At 40.2% G+C, this 17,849-nt stretch overlaps 1 protein-coding gene across 12 annotated transcripts in view; it reads right to left on the reverse strand.

Annotated features, from left to right (window-relative positions):
- MEIS2 (Meis homeobox 2) overlaps positions 1 to 17,849 on the reverse strand; it is a 231,844-nt gene that overhangs the window by 153,942 nt on the left and 60,053 nt on the right. For all 12 annotated transcript variants that reach the window (XM_079954793.1, XM_079954787.1, XM_079954792.1 and 9 more), the window contains one exon: positions 11,251 to 11,396. In XM_079954793.1, coding sequence (XP_079810919.1) covers positions 11,251 to 11,396 — 146 coding nt within the window. The remainder of the gene's footprint in view (positions 1 to 11,250; positions 11,397 to 17,849) is intronic.

The following is a 17,849-nucleotide window of genomic DNA, read 5'->3' on the forward strand; positions in this document are numbered from 1 at the left end:
ACAGAAGAGTCAGAAAGAGGCAATAACCCTCACTCCATCTGTGAAGGAAAACATATTCCCTAGGGCCAAGTGCACCTCTTCTATATAATATGAATATGAGATGGATGTAGAGCAGAAGGGAGATGTGAACTCCAGGAAACAGGTTTTCTTTTGATTCACTGAAAAAATGTTATTTAAGGGCTGGGAGGAAGATTGGTTGTGAAGAAAGATACCACCACAAACAATACATTCCTGGGCATAGTAGAACTTACAAAGCCAATATTTTGCTTATATTTGTAGCTATTTTTAATCTAGTTATATCCCTGTAGACTTGCTTATGCAATACACTCTGATAGGCTGTGTGTTTATAATAGAACTGGAAGAAAGACAAGGAAGGAGAATTTAAGCCTGTATAATTTAGAAGCCAAACAGAGAACAGTAGCATGCAAAATGGTGAATAAAGAGTATATATGTAGCATCTGGAATAGTATAGTGGTGTCTACAGCATACTAAATGCAAATTTCTTGTCTCAGTAAGGTTTCTAAAATTAAATTATTTACAGTTTGGATTGTCTCTGTAATTGTAAGAATAGCAAAAAAACAAAATCAAAAAGACAGATGGTGACAGAATTGACACAGACGCCATATTTTATAAAAGAGGAAATGATATGGCAAAGGACTAGAAGCTTGAATATACTGGCCTCTGTTAAAAAGTATATTTTTATTTATTTATTTATTTATTTTATTATTATTTATTCTTTTAAATGAAAGATTAAAAATGACGGACAGCAGATTCAGTTGGGCACTAGTGCAACATTCATGCGTAGAAGAACTCTAAAAAGTGCACCAGATGTCTGTTTTCCCTGTTCTTTCCCATCATCTCAAATCTACTGGTGTGCTCCCAACCCCTGTAAAATGAGTACGTTGGTAAGAAGGTATGGCAGGCAGTGTGTGTGTGTGTGTGTGTGTGTGTGTGTGTGTGTGTGTTCATGCAGACTCCTCATATTTACACCCAGACTTTTGCGTGCCATCAAGTTACTTGCACTTGGAGCATTAGTAACTTGTATAGAATGGAGCAGAGTAGGGGGAATGGATGTAGTTATAGGGGGCGGGAAAGTGGCCTCCCATTGCCTGCCTCACTTCCTCAGCAGTGTACTCAGGTTAGCAGACACTTGGAGCAGGCGGCTCTGCCACTTTGCACCCATTCTCAGCTTCACTGGTACGTAGCTTATTGTCCACAGAGATCCTTTGTAGAAACAGAGCTAATGCTGATGGGAACTCTGATATCCAGTTTGAAGTACAAATAAGCCAAGAGATGTTTCTGAAACCTGGCAGCCTATTCAAAATGCCATTCCCCATGCTCCCAATACATTATAGCATATTTATGCATTAAAATCTGTTTAATGCATACATTTATACATTTACACACTAGATATACATATACGGATGCAATTATATACAAGCATGTGCCTAATTAGAAACATTGCGGCATAATAAAGGTTCTTACGACACCATGCGTAATGTAAAAAAGAATCAAATAATGCTGTTTCATGCAATATGACATCATTTCCTGGAATTAAACAATGATGGTGGAAATGCAGGTAGCCCTAAGTAATTTTCATCCTCAAACAATTCACAGATGTTTTCCTTTGTCTAGTAGAAATCAATACAGAGCTGGAACACATTCATTCTCTGTATCTGTCTTTTCTCTCTCAGCAAGGCAACTGCATAATACAAACAGATCTTTGTCTCATAAAAGCAACCAAACAACTATGTTGAAAATAAGCATACCTAGCCCCATCTGACATTGTTGTCCACCAATTTTACAATCCTACTGATGGTACAATACTTGACGGCAAAATGTTTGGCTCTAACAGCACAACCCTATACATGACTACTCAGAAGTTCCATTGGGTTCATTGGGGCTTACTCCCAGGTAGGTGGGTATAGGATTGCAGCTATGGATGGTACTAATGGTTCTCTTCCGATGCTTCTGGATCCTTTAAAAAGCCTACCCAGATATTTGGTTATCCATGTATTGGCTGTGTCACACAGGGCTACAGTGAGAGGGGGAAATTGTCTGAAATCAAGTGGAGGAACCTTGTGTCAGTGGACTCCACTGTGGAAGGACGTGTGGATCCAAAATTGGCCTCCACAGTCATTTACAGATTCATTTTTAAAACCGTGTTTATGGAAGACAATCTTACTCGGCTATGAGTGATTGCCAAAGAAGACTGGTGCAAGGTTCCTATTCCTGATTTCAGGTTATTCCAGCCCTGTAGAACCATCTTGAAAGGCTTTTCAGAAGGTGCAGGTGCTGCAGACAGGGGGAAAGGAACAAACTTTATAGCTGCCTTCGAATCACACAACTCCTGGAGACAACTCTATGTGAATGTAGCATCCCCTCCTACACGTACAGCCACTTCTGTTGTGTCTTTTAGAATGTCTGATTGGAAAAGTCTAACAACCCTAAAACACAGAACTCCTACTTCGTTGTCTTTCAGTGCAATGTTGTCTCCCATTACTATCTTTCCTCTGACAAACTCCTGATAAGCTTTTCAACAAATCCCAGAACACTTTTCTAAAACAATGCCCATAGGCCACAGCCTGGCCCTGCCAGCTCCAAAATGTTAGTGGCTTCTCAGGAAAGATGCCCTCAGAGAGCCCCTATAAAATATGAGTAATTGGTAGAGACCTGTGATGGAACATGCATCTACTTCTCCCACAGTACCAATAATTACCGTAGCTCCCCCTCCTAAATGCACACAGACAATTTCAATGTTTCTTGCTAATGTTACCAGTGCTCTCATTCGTGCACCGATATACCTTTCTCATTTTTTAAAGGCTGTGGCCTTGCATCTAGTATCTCCAAAATGTACTCTGTATTCCCTTTGCTGTCAGTCTCCTTTTCATGAGGGTGGGCTACCCCCTCTGAAAAGAAAGTGGAATAACTGAAAGTTGTTCATTGTGCAAAACAACTATCTCCTTCTGGCAACTAGCATGCTTCTGGGTTGCTTCTGACATTAATGTCTTTTGCCGAATTGTCACTGTTTTGGTACCCTTTCTCCCATAGCTACACATAACACTACCTAGGTGCCCTGGAAGGTGACAGTGGCAAGAAGCTGAGAAATAATGCCCACTCCAGTGAATGGAGGACCCCTTGCTCATGCATCCACCCTGTCAAACTCTCAGAAAAGGCTTATCCGTACTTACCTTTCCGCTGCTCTTTCCAGGCACAGTCTGCATTTTAAAGCTCCATGTCCAAGAACCCCCCCCTTTTTTTTTTTTGCTCCAGAGCTTTCCCCATGAAAATCTGTTCTTTAAGCCTCAACCACAGCAAATGGCAATCCACTTAAACCCAAACTGAGCACTAAAAAGCAGGTTTTTGCAGGGAAAGCTCCAGGGCAAAAAACCCCAAATGCTCAGCTTTTAAGTGCAGCGTTGTGCCTGGAAAGAGCAGGGCAAAACGTAAAAGACAATCACTGGCATCAGGTCTGCAGTCCATTCTTCTGTGGGTGGGATTCACCCAATGAATCCCTCAGCAGAAGCCCTTACCAAGGGCTTCTGTTTCTGGAATGGGCCTTTCCCCACATGCTTAGGGTGTGGATCAGGAGAACCCCCAGAACAGCAGGGAAAAGAGAATCATTGTGTCTGGCAAGATGAAATGCTTGCACAAATGGAACATTTGTAAACAGTATGACATTGAACACTACCCATAGTTTTTCCTTGCACCCTGTGAGAAGTGGCATTGAATCTTATGTGCCACTTTTGATCTAGCAACCAGTTCTTCCAATGTTAAATGAGATGTCTCAGAGGTTTCTATGCCAATATAGTGGCCTCTGAGGAATTTTACAGAGTCTCCTGCCAGGTACATAAGCATGGATCTTGTAAAGCCAAGCTGTTCTGGTCCCCAAGCAACACAGCTGATGAGAATATTCTTCTCTTCTTCCCACTTCCTAAATGGCAAAGCCATCAATCCAAGTCATCTAATCAAGTCAAGACTACTTTATGCAGCTTTTTGATAGATCTGGGAATGTACCAAAACACCATTTTCCATTGGTGATTTGCCAATTCAAATATATAGCGCCTGATCACATTCCTAGATTAATCCTGAAATGCAGCCTCAAGGCTGATCTTGAACATCATCTCAGTGCTGGCAGGATTCTGGGTCTGTAGCTGACTCAGTTCTATTAACGTATTTGCTACGACTCTCCATGAGGAAGAAAGCTCTGAAGGTGAAATTATCTTCAGAGCTTCCTCTCCATTGAAAAGAAGTATGTGCACTATGGACTATCTTTGACTTAATGACAAGCAATTTTAGGGTGCGAGAACAGGCTGCACCTCTTTAAATACATACCTATATGCAAAGAACAAAACAATGGTAATGGTATCATATAAAAACCAGGTTTGTTTCCTCCATATAAACATGGGCAAGTCTTTGGCTAAAGGTGTTCTTGCATATCTATATGAAATGGCATCTAGTTACTTTTGAAATTGTGTGCTGCAATTTTTAATCCCCCATTTTCCGCACCAGCCAGACTTCTACAGAGTTGATAAAGGGAAGAGTGTATTTAAACACTGAAATCCAGTTGGGCAACACTTTTATTAGGACCAATCAAGTGTCCCAAAATATTGGCTTACTTTCACATTTTCTGGATCAGTACAGATACTTTGGCTTTTTATCTTTCAGCATGTGCCAAGGGCCCCGGCCTCCCTATTGAAAATCCAAACACTCGTGAGCAGAGAGAATGTGTTCCATGGGAGAGGGCATGAAGAAGTTTGCATCTTAGCTTGCTGCCACTGAGAAGCCACAACCAGTTTTTGCCCACAACAGAGAATAACTGTATATCCTTCTTCTTACACAGTTTTCCTAAAATCGTTAACTAATTATGGCAATGTGCTGCTTTCCCCTTCACAAAAAAGTAAGCCTTGGTGCATACTTGATAGCCCCATCCCCTGAGACACCAGTTTAAAGCAGAGACCACTGAACTGAAACAAAAGCACACTCGTTTAAAGAACTGATGTCAGTATCTACCAGGCAACCAGGAATGTGGATCTGGCTGCTCACATATGCAACAAGGGGCAGCGGAACAGGGCCAAAAACGTAGTCAGGCTGAGAGGAACACTAATGTGAAGGTCAAACTAAGGCAAGGAGGAAAGACTTAATAAGACCTCACTGCTCTTTAGGTTGCAGCCAGATAAAATGCTTCATCACAGGCAGGAGGAGGTGGAGTTGGCGTTTACAGCCAGGACTCTAGTTGCAAAGCTTGTAGGGGGAGAAACAGACCCACTAGACGGGAGGAACTTGTCTGGCTACATTCCAAAGAGAGACAAGACAGCCTGATCACCATGTACCTGACTGCTGGTTTGAGTTTGAGCTGAAGAGTAGTTTGGAGAACCAAAACAAATAGACAACGCAATGCAATTACCTTTAATCTGATTTCTTTCTTTCTTTCTCTCTCTCTCTCTCTCTCTCTCTCTCTCTCACACACACACACACACACACACTATATTAATTAGAAATAACTCCAATCTTCAGACTCAATAAATGAACTGGCTCTGACCTTTCAGAGTGTAGTTAAAGGAATTTCTTTTACTGGAGTTACAGGAAGTTATACAAATCTCACAATATGTGATGCTAGTTTCATACTGTGGCAACCAGCCCTGATCTCTTGCTCTCCATTTTGCCTGAACAAGCCAGGCACCTCCTTTCTGCCAAGCTCCCAGGACACTAAGTTCTGGGTTACATCCTGTCTAGCAAGGTCATAGAATAACTGAAGGGGTAATTTTCCCCAGTGATCGCCATCTCCCTCTGCCCCAGGAGGTGTCCACCATCTTCCCAACCCCACCTTACCTAACATGACCTGGGGTATAATTGGCTAGAAAGTGTCAGGTGCCACTCAACTTCAAGATAGGTAGAAACACTTTTTAAAATGGGATGTGGCTACACAGTCCTTTCCCCTTCATTGACCATCAGAATACCATGCAACTAAACATCTATGTTGCATTACTCATGAGGAGACCAGAAGCCTGTTTGTAATTACCGTATTTTTCGCTCTATAAGACACACCCGACCATAAGATGCACCTAGTTTTTAGAGGTGCTATGATGCTCATGTACTGCTTGTGGGCTTCCCACAGGCATCAAGCTGGCCACTGTGTGGCCACAGTGCTGGCCACTGTCTCTGCGCAGCGCCCCTTCAGTGAAGCAGGAGGAGGAACAGAAGGGGCTCCGTTCCTCCTCCCGCTTCGCAGGAGAGGTGCTTCGCTGAAGGGGCACTGTGCAGCTCTCCTGCGCAGAGAGGGAGAGCTATGCAGCACCCCTTCAGCGAAGCAGGAGGAGGAACAGAAGGAGCCCCTTCTGTTCCTCCTCCCGCTTCGCAGGAGAGGCACTTCGCTGAAGGGGCGCTGCACAAAGGAGAGCTGGGCAGCGCCCCTTCAGCGAAGCGGGGGGAGGAACAGAAGGGGCTCCGTTCCTCCTCATGCTTCGTAGGAGAAGCGCTTCACGGAAGGGGCGCTGGGCAGCTCTCCCTCTCTGCGCAGCGCCTCTCCTGAGAAGCGCCATTCGCTCCATAAGACACACTCACATTTCCCCTTACTTTTTAGGAGGAAAAAAGTGTGTCTTATGGAGCTAAAAATACGGTAGTTTGGGATAGGATAGACTTGAGCTAAAAAGCTCCTTTTATTTTCAGTATTCTCCTTTGTCCCTTTGTGCTGTCCCTTGCCTTCTTATTCCTAATAAATGTTAAATAATTGGACCACTGGGTTTGTGTGAATTATTGCCAACTCTCAGGGTTCGTGCAATAATTCTCATGGCCTAAGCCACTTGCTTCATGCTACAGAGGTGTAGGATTGAGGTCGAAATAGAAAAGCAGGATGCTGTTATCTCTAGATGGAGGACACAGGGAGATGGGTGCTGGCTCTGCTCCCCTTGTAAACTGAGAGGCATATTGGCAGAGAAAACCACGTTTCTTTCAGCCAAGGAGGGTCAAGTAAACTGAATGCTACCTCTGAGTCCCTGTGTATGTGTTTGCCTGAAATACCCCAAATCCTCTCCTGTCTGGGAGCTGTAGGAGTTAAGAGGACAAGGATGGTGGCAGCAATTTCCAAATAGTTTGGGACATGACTAGTCTACTTTGAAAGGCAGTTGTGTAAGGAAAGGAATAAGCAGGCTGCAATCCAATATGCAGTTATACACATACAAGTCAAACCAAGTTCAGTGGAAATTACACACTCATGACTAGGGCAAGGCTGCAACTTTAATTTGCATTGCATAACCAAATTAGAAGTATTTTTACAAACCCAAATTAAAAGGCAGCTTTCAACAAATCTTGCAACAGGAATTAATGAAATGTAAGGTGGGTGTGAAATAAGGGAGCTTAGTGCTTGTATACTGCAAAAATCCATAAACCCTTAATTTTTTTTTTATTAAATAGGGTTAATCTATGTTTAGATCTAAAATATACATATGACATCATTTAAAAGGAAGCTGATTGACTGGAATGAAATATGAGATTTTCTGTTGTCTCTGCTGCAGGAAAAGTTGGGTGACTAAAGGTAAAAATCCAACTATTACATAGTTCCTTCCTCTATGACTGCCGCCTGTTCTGATTATATGCATCTATTTTCAAAGAGCTTCTACGCCAGGCAGTAAGTTTTTCTGTGACTGCTATGATAAGGAAACCTTTAGCTCAAAAGCAGTGTGAGCAAGAGGTATCTTTGTACACAAGCACTTCCTGTTTTCATTCCATGATCAAATATGTTCTTTGCAGGGCAAACAGGGGAGCACTTGAGGGAGGAAAGCAGAGATTTCTGAGAGGCTAATTGAGTGTACTAAAGAGCTGTTTGGCATGGAGGGAAAAGGAGTTTTCCAAGGCTATGAATAAAGGCTGTATGGGTCAGATTTCTTGCTGTTCCTTTTCTTTAACTATCTTTGAAGTTAAATAACAACAGCCTTGATGTCAGGTTTACCTTTCTGATATCATAATCTTTATGTACTACTGAGAAGCTTATACTACCAGGCTAGGATTTCCTTTACCCACTCAAATACTGGATATTATCCAGAAAAAGCATGCACGTTTTCTAGCAATTCATCCTAAGATCCTTTCATCTTCCTGTACCATTGTAATACTTAATGTAAGGCAGATACCAATTGCAGAATGAGAACACGGTTGAATTATTATGCAAGCACTGGAGGTTTCTATCCACAAAAGCTTTATACGTAGTTTGTTCTTAGTATTATGGAAGTTTTTCCAAAAACTGAAATAGTGGAAAACTACTATATACAGTTATGAAACAATGTGATGAAAGTCAGTCAGTGGGTCAAATTAATTCATGTAGAGTTATCAATCAAGATCAACATGTCATTTTAGCAATTTTGGAAGTAAAATAGTTCTTAAGATGAACCATATTTCCTATTTATAAAATATATATTCCACAAAAATTTCACATTGCACAGAAATTTTTGAGCTTAGTTTAAGCTTAAAGCAAAAATGGCTTGCCTCCCAGGCAAAGCAGAGGTTAATGATTTTTGTCATATTGAAACTAACAATTGCTACAGTTGGCCTTTAGTATTTTATTTGTCCTTTTGAGGTATTCAGAATAGGTGACAATAGCTTGCAGTTGAGAACATATGTAGAGAGACCCCTGTGGCTTATGGAAAAAGTTGCTCCATGCTGGTTGGGAGTTTGAAAAAAAATACAACCAGAGTTCTTTTATGTCCCTTTCATTAATGAGAATGCATGAATGTCAAAATGCACCAATGGGCCATTCAAGGGGCAAAGCCTTAGCAGCCCCTTCTTTAAGAACACATCCTGTGATGTAAAATACATTTGCTTAACAAATTAAAATAATGAGATAATTCAATTAGTTTCTTTGAAAAAAGAAAGAGAAAAAGGGTACATTGTAGGATTATTGTAATACAAGACCAGGTCACAGAGCACAAAAGAGTGGACAAACCTATTTGAAATCAGGTTAGAGCAGTGGTGAAGGAAAACCATTTAAATTTTAAGACTCTTTCTATTATGAAATTTACTTGAGAAAATATTTGTAGATTATAGTTTACCTTCATAGAAGGACCAAAGTTGTATTTTGAAGGAACAAACAAATCAGAAAGAAAAAAAGAATGCTGGAACTGTTTAAGGAAAGAGTTATTTTCTTTCTCAGCATGTGTTTATGGCAAAAATCTTTTTGAATTTTCATTGCACTAGTCAGAGGTCTCCATTATCAGTTCTCAGGTCTGAGAATTATAGCACAGTAAATCTCTCAACACCTACAAACTCATTAAAACCTAGATGGTAAAGAGCTTTTTTTTTTTTTTTAGCTTATGCAAGGACCATCCTCATCAAAGCTACTGCATTTCCTTAGTTCATCTGGTGTGAGGCAGAGAAACATGGTGGAATTTCAGGAACGCTAAAAACCATGAAGATGTTATTCAAGATATGCGAGATATAAATTATCCTTTTGGCAAGCATACACTAAGCACTTTCCACACAACGTTTTAGAAAGAAAAGGCAGTGGCAAAAATCCATGGCGATGGGGATGACTTACTGAGAGTTGGGGAAATTAATATGCAAGCTTATATGAAATAAAGTGGATTATTCATAGCCCCAAGTTTTTTTCAGCATCAGTGTGCTGCTCTTCTAACCACTTCCTTCAGTTAAAAAAAAAAAAACCTCTCCCTCACACTCACTCAACTTCCAAATTAAAAACATTTTACAGGTTAGTAAATCTCCAGCTGAGGTGATGTAGCAAAGAACAGCTGTGAAGTAATTTTGATAATGATGAGAATAATAAGCAAATGGCAAGGTTCAGGGCTTTGCTGTTGCAGCTTCAGTGCTCCTGAATAGATAAAAGTGATTAAATACTCCTGATTATCCCTGACCAATATGTAATGGATTTACAGCCCTTTCAATTAGTCAGTATTTGCTTAGGACTCATTATTTTGTCTTTGGTTAAGTAATCAGCCCAGAGACTCATGTTCTGCCTAATTCCTCTGAGCCAAGTAGGTACTACAGGGCACCTGACCTTTGAAATGGCCATAGCTGGAAGGCAAAAATAACCACTGTTCGAGCAGAAGCACTGGCTATTCTGGCTAATCCTGACCCTACAGGCCAGATCAATGCACCTTAGTTTGCTAATAATGTTCTTACATCAAAATGATGGTTTAAAACTGGTATCTAATGCTACCCAACCCCTTCAAGCTGTTCCATCAGCAAAGCTGCTTGGTAGCCACCACTGTAAATAAAAGAGGTACCTGAATCACTCCAGGAACCATGAGACAGTAACTAATATCTACCACCACAAAAAATGTGTAATTTTAACAATCACAAAATGAACCCTTGTGTGTGATAGTTAACCACACTATCCTTTTAAGTATTAGCCCAAACAAAATGGAGGGGAAAGTGAACTGATAATTTTACCGTTTTCCACCATTTCCAAGTAAAATTAAGAGAGCTACTACTTCTTTTGTAAAAATGTATTTTGATGCCTAAGTAAAGCTGTAATAGTCAACATAACACCAACACATAAAACCAATTGCAAAACAGGAGGATAAAGATAGATTGCTACTAAAAGTGTTGTTTTTTCACGTTTACTCGCTTTCCCCCAGAAGTGAATATGGCTAGCTTTTAAGATAATGGACTTGAAGAGCAGCTTAAATAGGTGCTTTAATCTCCTATAGAACTGAGGAATTAGAAAAACTAAACGCTGTCTATATTTTGCATGTAAACCAACATAGGAAAAGTTTTCAAATGAATTCTCTGACTTCATCTACCTCTTGCAATGCATGTTGGAATATACACAGTATATGTGTGTTCCAAAAGCAACATAGCTCCACCATTTAGACGCCCTAGGATGGGGGCTGTTCAGAATCCCACACTGATCCTCACTAACCATCATCAACCACTCAGCAGGCCTGCTTGGTTTACAGTGGACTCCTGAAATATTATTTAAGCCTGCCTGGACATCCCGTGGTGACTATTCTACATCTCTGTTTCTGATGATTGCTCACCATAAACAGTTTCAAATAAATAAGTACATAAAATAGTCTCTCTAATTGTACAGTAAAATGGCAGTCCTTGAGGTGAATCCCATTTTGCACTAGGTGTGATGCTTTATACTCAAGGTACATAATATATAATAACTCCCAAATATATTCCATTGCAGAGAACCAACTTCCAACCACCCAAAACATTATCCTAAAATGTTGAAAGGGCTATTAAAAATAATTAGACTTGTGTAAAATACTTCTTCTTTTTTTTGCATTCACTTACTGTGAGATGTTGGAACAGCCATGCTCTCATGATATTTGTTGCTACTTTGGGGAAAATTCCTCTTTTCTTCTGCCGCTTTTTATCCTTGTCTGGATCATCATCATCCCCTGTGCCGGGAGAGGCTACACTGTTGTCTAAACCATCCCCTAATAGAAAAAATGGGGTGAGAGATAATAAACAAGAAATATAAGCCAATCTGAATAATCAGATTAACTACTAAAGCACTAATGAAGTGTCATTCATATATGAAAAAATCAGGCATGTTCAATTTCTTATTAAACATGATTGCTGATATAGATATATAAAAATTAGAAATCATGTCTCTCCAAATACTAATTTTGTGCCTCACACACGCACAAACCATTAATTCAATTATAATTGTTTGCTTGACACAGTGCAATACTTCTTTGTCAATTATGAAATGCAGTGTGGGAAAACCTGCCACACAAAAACCTATTTACTGTAAATGCATTCCCTGCAACTATGCTGAATATATGGTGAAGGTAATCAAGTTAAATGTTCTGTGGTCTATATATTCTGGGCCCTCTGCATAGGTGACAGTAAATGTGTCACTGTTCAGAGCACATAACACACTGCCAGCTGAACCCCTCCCCATTTACTATCATCTCCCCACTCACACACATGCACACGCACGCACACTTGTATGACCCTCAACATAGTATTTGCAAGACATGAAAACTTAAGTGCCTGCATCAGTGATCATTATATTCTGCTTCTTTTTATTTCTTTTTTTTTTTTAAGGATGCACATCAAGGTAGGGTGCTTGCTTAATCAGAACTTTCCATGAACATCTTTCTCTTCAGTGCTTTTCCCTGGCATTAATTGTGCATTAGCAAAAATCATTTACTTTTAACAGTCATAGTTATTTTTTCTTGCCCTCCAGCAAAAATGCCTTGAAAGCCTGCCTGGAGGGCATCTAAATTATGTATCTGAAAAACTCTTCTGGCAAGGCATTGCAGGACCCCTACTTTCTTAAAATTCATACGAGCACGTCTTCCTGTTTTTGGGAAGGCATCAATCAAGAGCAGCAATATATGCCATATTCCTACATTAATATTTGAACTAATAACTTTTAAAAAAGGAAAGAAACAAGATCCGACTTGTGGCATAATCAAATGCAAAATAAATGAAGAATACTGGGACAGCACTGAGACTTTATAGATTGCTGTGTTTTCCTTACACATCATTAGCCTGGAGCCACACGAAAGAGGAAAACAGAGAAGTGGAGAGTTTATGCTCCCTGCTGGTGTTTAAGAAGCCGAGGTCCTGGAAGGACATCTGGGAATTGCACTGAGACGGTGGTTTTTGTAATTTAAGAATAGACATTCATTAGCAGTAAATGCCATAAATCCCATGCTAAGTAAAAACCTTGTCCAAGAAAGCCTAAAACAATAAACTCTGTGCTCAATGTAGCCTGAGATAGACGCTCCATAGCTTCCTGAGGAATGCTATAGACCCATGAACTAATTCCTATAGCCTCTTCTGGATCTTTAGTGCTGCTAAAACAAACACATTACCGATACATAGAGGCTATTTACCTCAAAACTTTAAATTCTATTTCACCTTTGTTTATGGTGCCCACACACATTTCTTTAAAAAAGAAAAGAAAAGGCAAAAACAACTGGGAAGGGGAAAATACCACCACTCACCTCCCCCCCCCCAACTAGAGAAACAAACAAAAAAAAGCCAGAGCAAAGAGCTAGCAGATTAATTTTATTGACATTTCCATTTTCACTGCAATGTGATACCCTCCATCACATAGAAGAGATGGTCCTCACTATTTACAGAATGACAGGCCACTTCATTACAACTACCCTGCCCCAAGGCTGAGCAGTTCCCTTCCATCTGCCCAAGGACCTGAGTCAGACCCCTAAGTTGCTGTTTTCTTTTTCTTTGACTAGAAGGTAAATTGAAGGTGTGGACAGTGATAAAAGAAAAAGACAGGAGTTTATCACAAACCAACCTTTTCCAGCAAGGAAAACATATTACTTTGGAAGAACTCCTTTTCTTAGTGGCCCACCACCCGACACCCATGCGTGTGCAAGAACAAATACACACCCTTTTCCACTGACTATGCCAAGGAACTGCTGCAAGGCAAATTCTCACAAACACTAATGGCTTCTGACTGCTCCTTGGCAACCCCAGCATTTTAACCTGGGTGGATGTGCACTCCAAAATACAGGCACTAGAGCTATCTCATCAGCTGTTCATGTGACACAGATGGAGAGTGGCTATTAGGAGCCAGGCAAGGGGCCTTGGGGATCTGAGGTGCTGTACTGTAGCCTCAGGCAATTTTGAAAAGCAGTACCCAGAGATGGAGGGAAAAGAACAATCCACGCCAAAAGTGCAAGTTCTGAAATGAGTCTCTTTTTCTATCTATTGTCTAGATAAAGATATCTTTGTCTTCTTTTCTAAAACCTATGAATGTATGCACATAATGCATGTAGATATAAAATCTTCTTTCAATCTGTCTCTCTTTCTTGGTCAGGCACACAAATACAACAGAAACACAAGAGAGAGCAATTCTTGTTTCTATCCAGGCATTCAGGAACACCTTAATGCTGCTTTTTGTGCAATGTTTAATTTGGAGCCTTCCAAGAGGATCAGTACAGTGCTTTGATTATGAAAAAGGCTAATAATAGGTGGTTAGATATTCAGATTCATCCTGCATAAGTCTGGCTGAAGTTTACAGAGCCAATAGGCTTGATCTAGTGTAAAATGTTAGAGATTAATTACCAGTCTTGATCCTCTCTCCATTCATATAACGAAAGAGAGGGAAAGGGGAGAAACTTATCTAATAGGAGCAAGAGACAAATGAAAATTCTGCAAATCATCAATAACTGAGTTCCAATAGTCTAGTTATACTATAAATAGTATGCACTGTAAACATTAAATAAGACAACTACATTAGTGATGAAAGAATGAAAGTGAAAACTTGTGGTATGGTAAAATTAGAATGCATTTCATAGCAGTTACACGAGTTACAACACTGCAAATAAGATCAGAACTGGAATTTAGTCTGTCTGAAATTAGGAAAATAAAACAGGTTATCTGTGAAATATTACGAAAAAGAGGAGCATATGTCTATTTTAAACAAGTCCCGCCATCCCTCACCAATCTTGCTGTACTGAATGAAAAACTAAAGGCAGAGCAGCAAAATGAAATCTTAGCTGTTGAGCATGTGACACAGTGCAATAATTACAAACTGATTTTTGCCAGCCATGCCACTTTGGCACATACCAGAAGGGGCGAAAGTAATTTTCTGCCTCATACTCCATTGCCTTATGAACTATGTACCTATTTATGCCTCTCAGACAAGTTGCTGAATTCTTATTTGGTGCAGTGTTATCTTTGCACATGTGAAAATGGATACACAAATATCTAAACCAAAGAGAAATGTCTTGTGGTTACAAAAGGATCTAAGCCAATGTAAAATGCCTTATAACATGCCACTTTCTAAGCACTATTCACTACTCTCCATTAACAAAAATGCATGGTGAGAACTGAGCACAGGGAAAAAGAATGTCAGAAGGCACTGGCAAAAAATTTTCCCTGAAGTGGGATGGGGGGAAGAGAGAAAGATGGTCATTTCTGGAAGGATCATTCATTCATTTGTACACTGTGGTTTAGCTTTCAAAGTCCACAGACCTCAGGGATCTTCGGGGAATGAAAGATCCAGTCCCACAGAGGGTTTGCCTCTACATTGCTTTTCATGTTATCCACTCTCCACCCCCATCCCCCGCAGCAGCAAGGCACAATGCTGTCAATGTTCCTCTAGATCTCAGCCACTGTGTGCTATACAGTGTACCACTCCTCAGGGATAGAACAGAGAAGATGTATTTAATGCAGTTCCTGGCAGCACTATCTCCCACTGGTTCTCTTACTTTATTTCGTTCCATTTCCAAGGATAGAATAGATAGATGATATATAGATAGAATTTATATACCGTCCTATACCTGCAGATATAACATGTGAACATGTAACATGTGAAGAGGCCCTTTCATTACACACTTACTCTCTTAAACTCAGACCTCAATCCTACTTTCTTCTGGTGGACCCTCAAGTTCAAATGAAGTTGCAGACCAAGACAGTTTCTTTTAAACCAAGACAGTTAAAATTATTCCTCACCCCACCTAAATATTATAAAGTCGGCTATTTTTGAGCTATTTTCTCTTTTTCCCCATGCTTTTTTGTGACTCATAGAAGGAACAAAATCATTACATTGACACATACCACTTTCTGCATACAAATAGATATAATGAAGAATAAGAAGTTCTGATATGTTCCAAGATCAAGACTAGTTTTACATATATTTAAGTGTGTGTATACATTTGCACATTACTTTTCTTAGGCTGGAGTATGCACAAGTCATTTGAGTAAGAGGGACTTAGTCAATGGTACAACAGCTGCTTGGCATGATAAAAGTGCCAGGTTCAATCCCTGGCATCTTCAGGTAAGAGACCTGGGATAGCTCAGTTGATAGATCATGAGACTCTTAATCTCAGGTTCGTGGGTTCAAGCCCCATGTTGGGCAAAAGATTCCTGCACTGCAGGGCATTTGACTAAATGACCCTCCTCATTGTCCCTTCCAACTCTACAATTCTATGATTCTCTGACTGGGAGAGACCCTTCTCTGAAAGCCTGGAGAACCACAGCCATTTTGTGGACAATGCTGAGCTAGATGGACCAATGGTATGGCTCAGCATAAGGTCAGCTTCCTATGTTCCGATGGTCTACTTACATCCCATGGCTTGTTTTTAATTAGACTGTTACACAGACTTTAACCAAAAACACATACGGATAGTTGTTCTACTAGGCTAACACGACTGCCCATAAGACATTTTTAAAGACTTTGGAATCTCATGGATGAATATAAAATATATTAATTATTAATTTATGGGGGGAAAGGTAAACCACTCATAATAATGAGACATGTCTGGACTCTGAAACACTACCACAAACATCAAAACCATCTCAGTATGACCAGAGGAACCCTAGATATGAAAAAAATGCATTTCCCTCTCATCATCTGAGTTTTACCATCTCCATGTAAGCCTAGCCTACAGCTAGCCTTCATTTTTTCATACAGAAGAGGAAAAGGGAGAGCAGGCACATCACATTTGCTTGTATCAAGAGAAAGTTATTCTAAAAATAATGCTGCTCATTTAAAAAAGGTTGTTGTTTTTTAAACGAATGGTTTCATGCCTGTGCTGAAAAAGCATAGATTTTAAAGTAAAAATTAAATAAATCTTGCCTTGAGTTTAACACAATGAAAGACTTAAGGTAACTGCTTAGGTGAGCATATTATTTGGCTTACTATTTAGATCCATAACCTTTTGAGTACTGGCAGTACAATGTGTTGGCCCTCATTCACAGAATAACCCTGGGAGAAAAGCTACAGAAAGCAAATTAAAGCCAAAGGATAGTGATTTGCCCCGAAACTAAAACAGATGTGAGTAATCCAACGTACAGACCAACATTTGCTCTATTAAAGCTCAACGTCATTTCCGCAATGCCACACTGGTTCAATGCCACACTGGTCCCTCTAGTGCCACAGTTTATAGAACACGCAGCCAATCTCTATTCACATCAAGAAATCATTACTCTACCTCTTCCCAAGACTGAGGTCTAATTTATAAACTGCAACAAATTTTACATGGTGGTGATGGCGCTGCTGTCCTTAACCATGCAAGTGCCTCTTTACCCATTGTTGAAAGAACAGGTGCCCATATAGTTTGGGCTGATTATAGCCATGCCCAAGAAACTCCACAGAAACAAAGGGTCTCCTGGGCATGGATATAATTGGCCCAAACCACATGGCCACTTATTCATATATAAATCTAACTATACAAAAAGACATAGTGGTGTTCTGGATTATGGCAGCAATGGCCGACACCACTAGTGCAATATGCCAACTGGGTCTCTTCAATTATTCACCTCCAGGCAGAATGCAAACTGTGGGGCTTTTGTGAACATGAATGACATCTAATTCTAGCCTAGGATTCCTCTGCAAAGTACACATTTGGTAACAATTCAAATCTATCTGGAGGAAGATTCTTCTGCTAGTACATTTTCTGTTTGTGGCTTGCGCCCATGCAAGAAATAACAGGTATGTGGTTACAGCTTAATTCTGTGAGTTCCTGTGCTATGTAACAAATACCATATAGGGAGCACAAAACAGTGTTATAATGCTTACTGTTGGCCTCCTGCAGATCACAACAATCTGGTTTAGCAATGCAGTCTAATGTTGCTTACCAATGTAGCAGCACTTGAAGTATTATTTGTGGTGTGATTCTACAAAGACTTACTGCTCCTGTTCACTGTTCAAAATCAATCACATAAACAACGATCAGCTCAGAACTGGAAAGAAATGGGGTGTGATAGCACCCCAGCCTAAAGGTTTTTAAGTCTGCACCCTGCCAGCTAATTCTGCTTAAGTTATGGTAGCAAATGGCATATATTATCGTCAGATGGACATAACCCACTTGTACAGAAGAGGCCACTGTAGCTACATCAATGTATTCTGCTCCGTGACCTGCCACTCATGATATTACTTCAAGGGTGGCATTCAACTACGT

Source organism: Podarcis cretensis (assembly GCF_951804945.1).
Source record: "Podarcis cretensis genome assembly, chromosome: 1".
Classification (NCBI taxonomy): domain Eukaryota; kingdom Metazoa; phylum Chordata; class Lepidosauria; order Squamata; family Lacertidae; genus Podarcis; species Podarcis cretensis.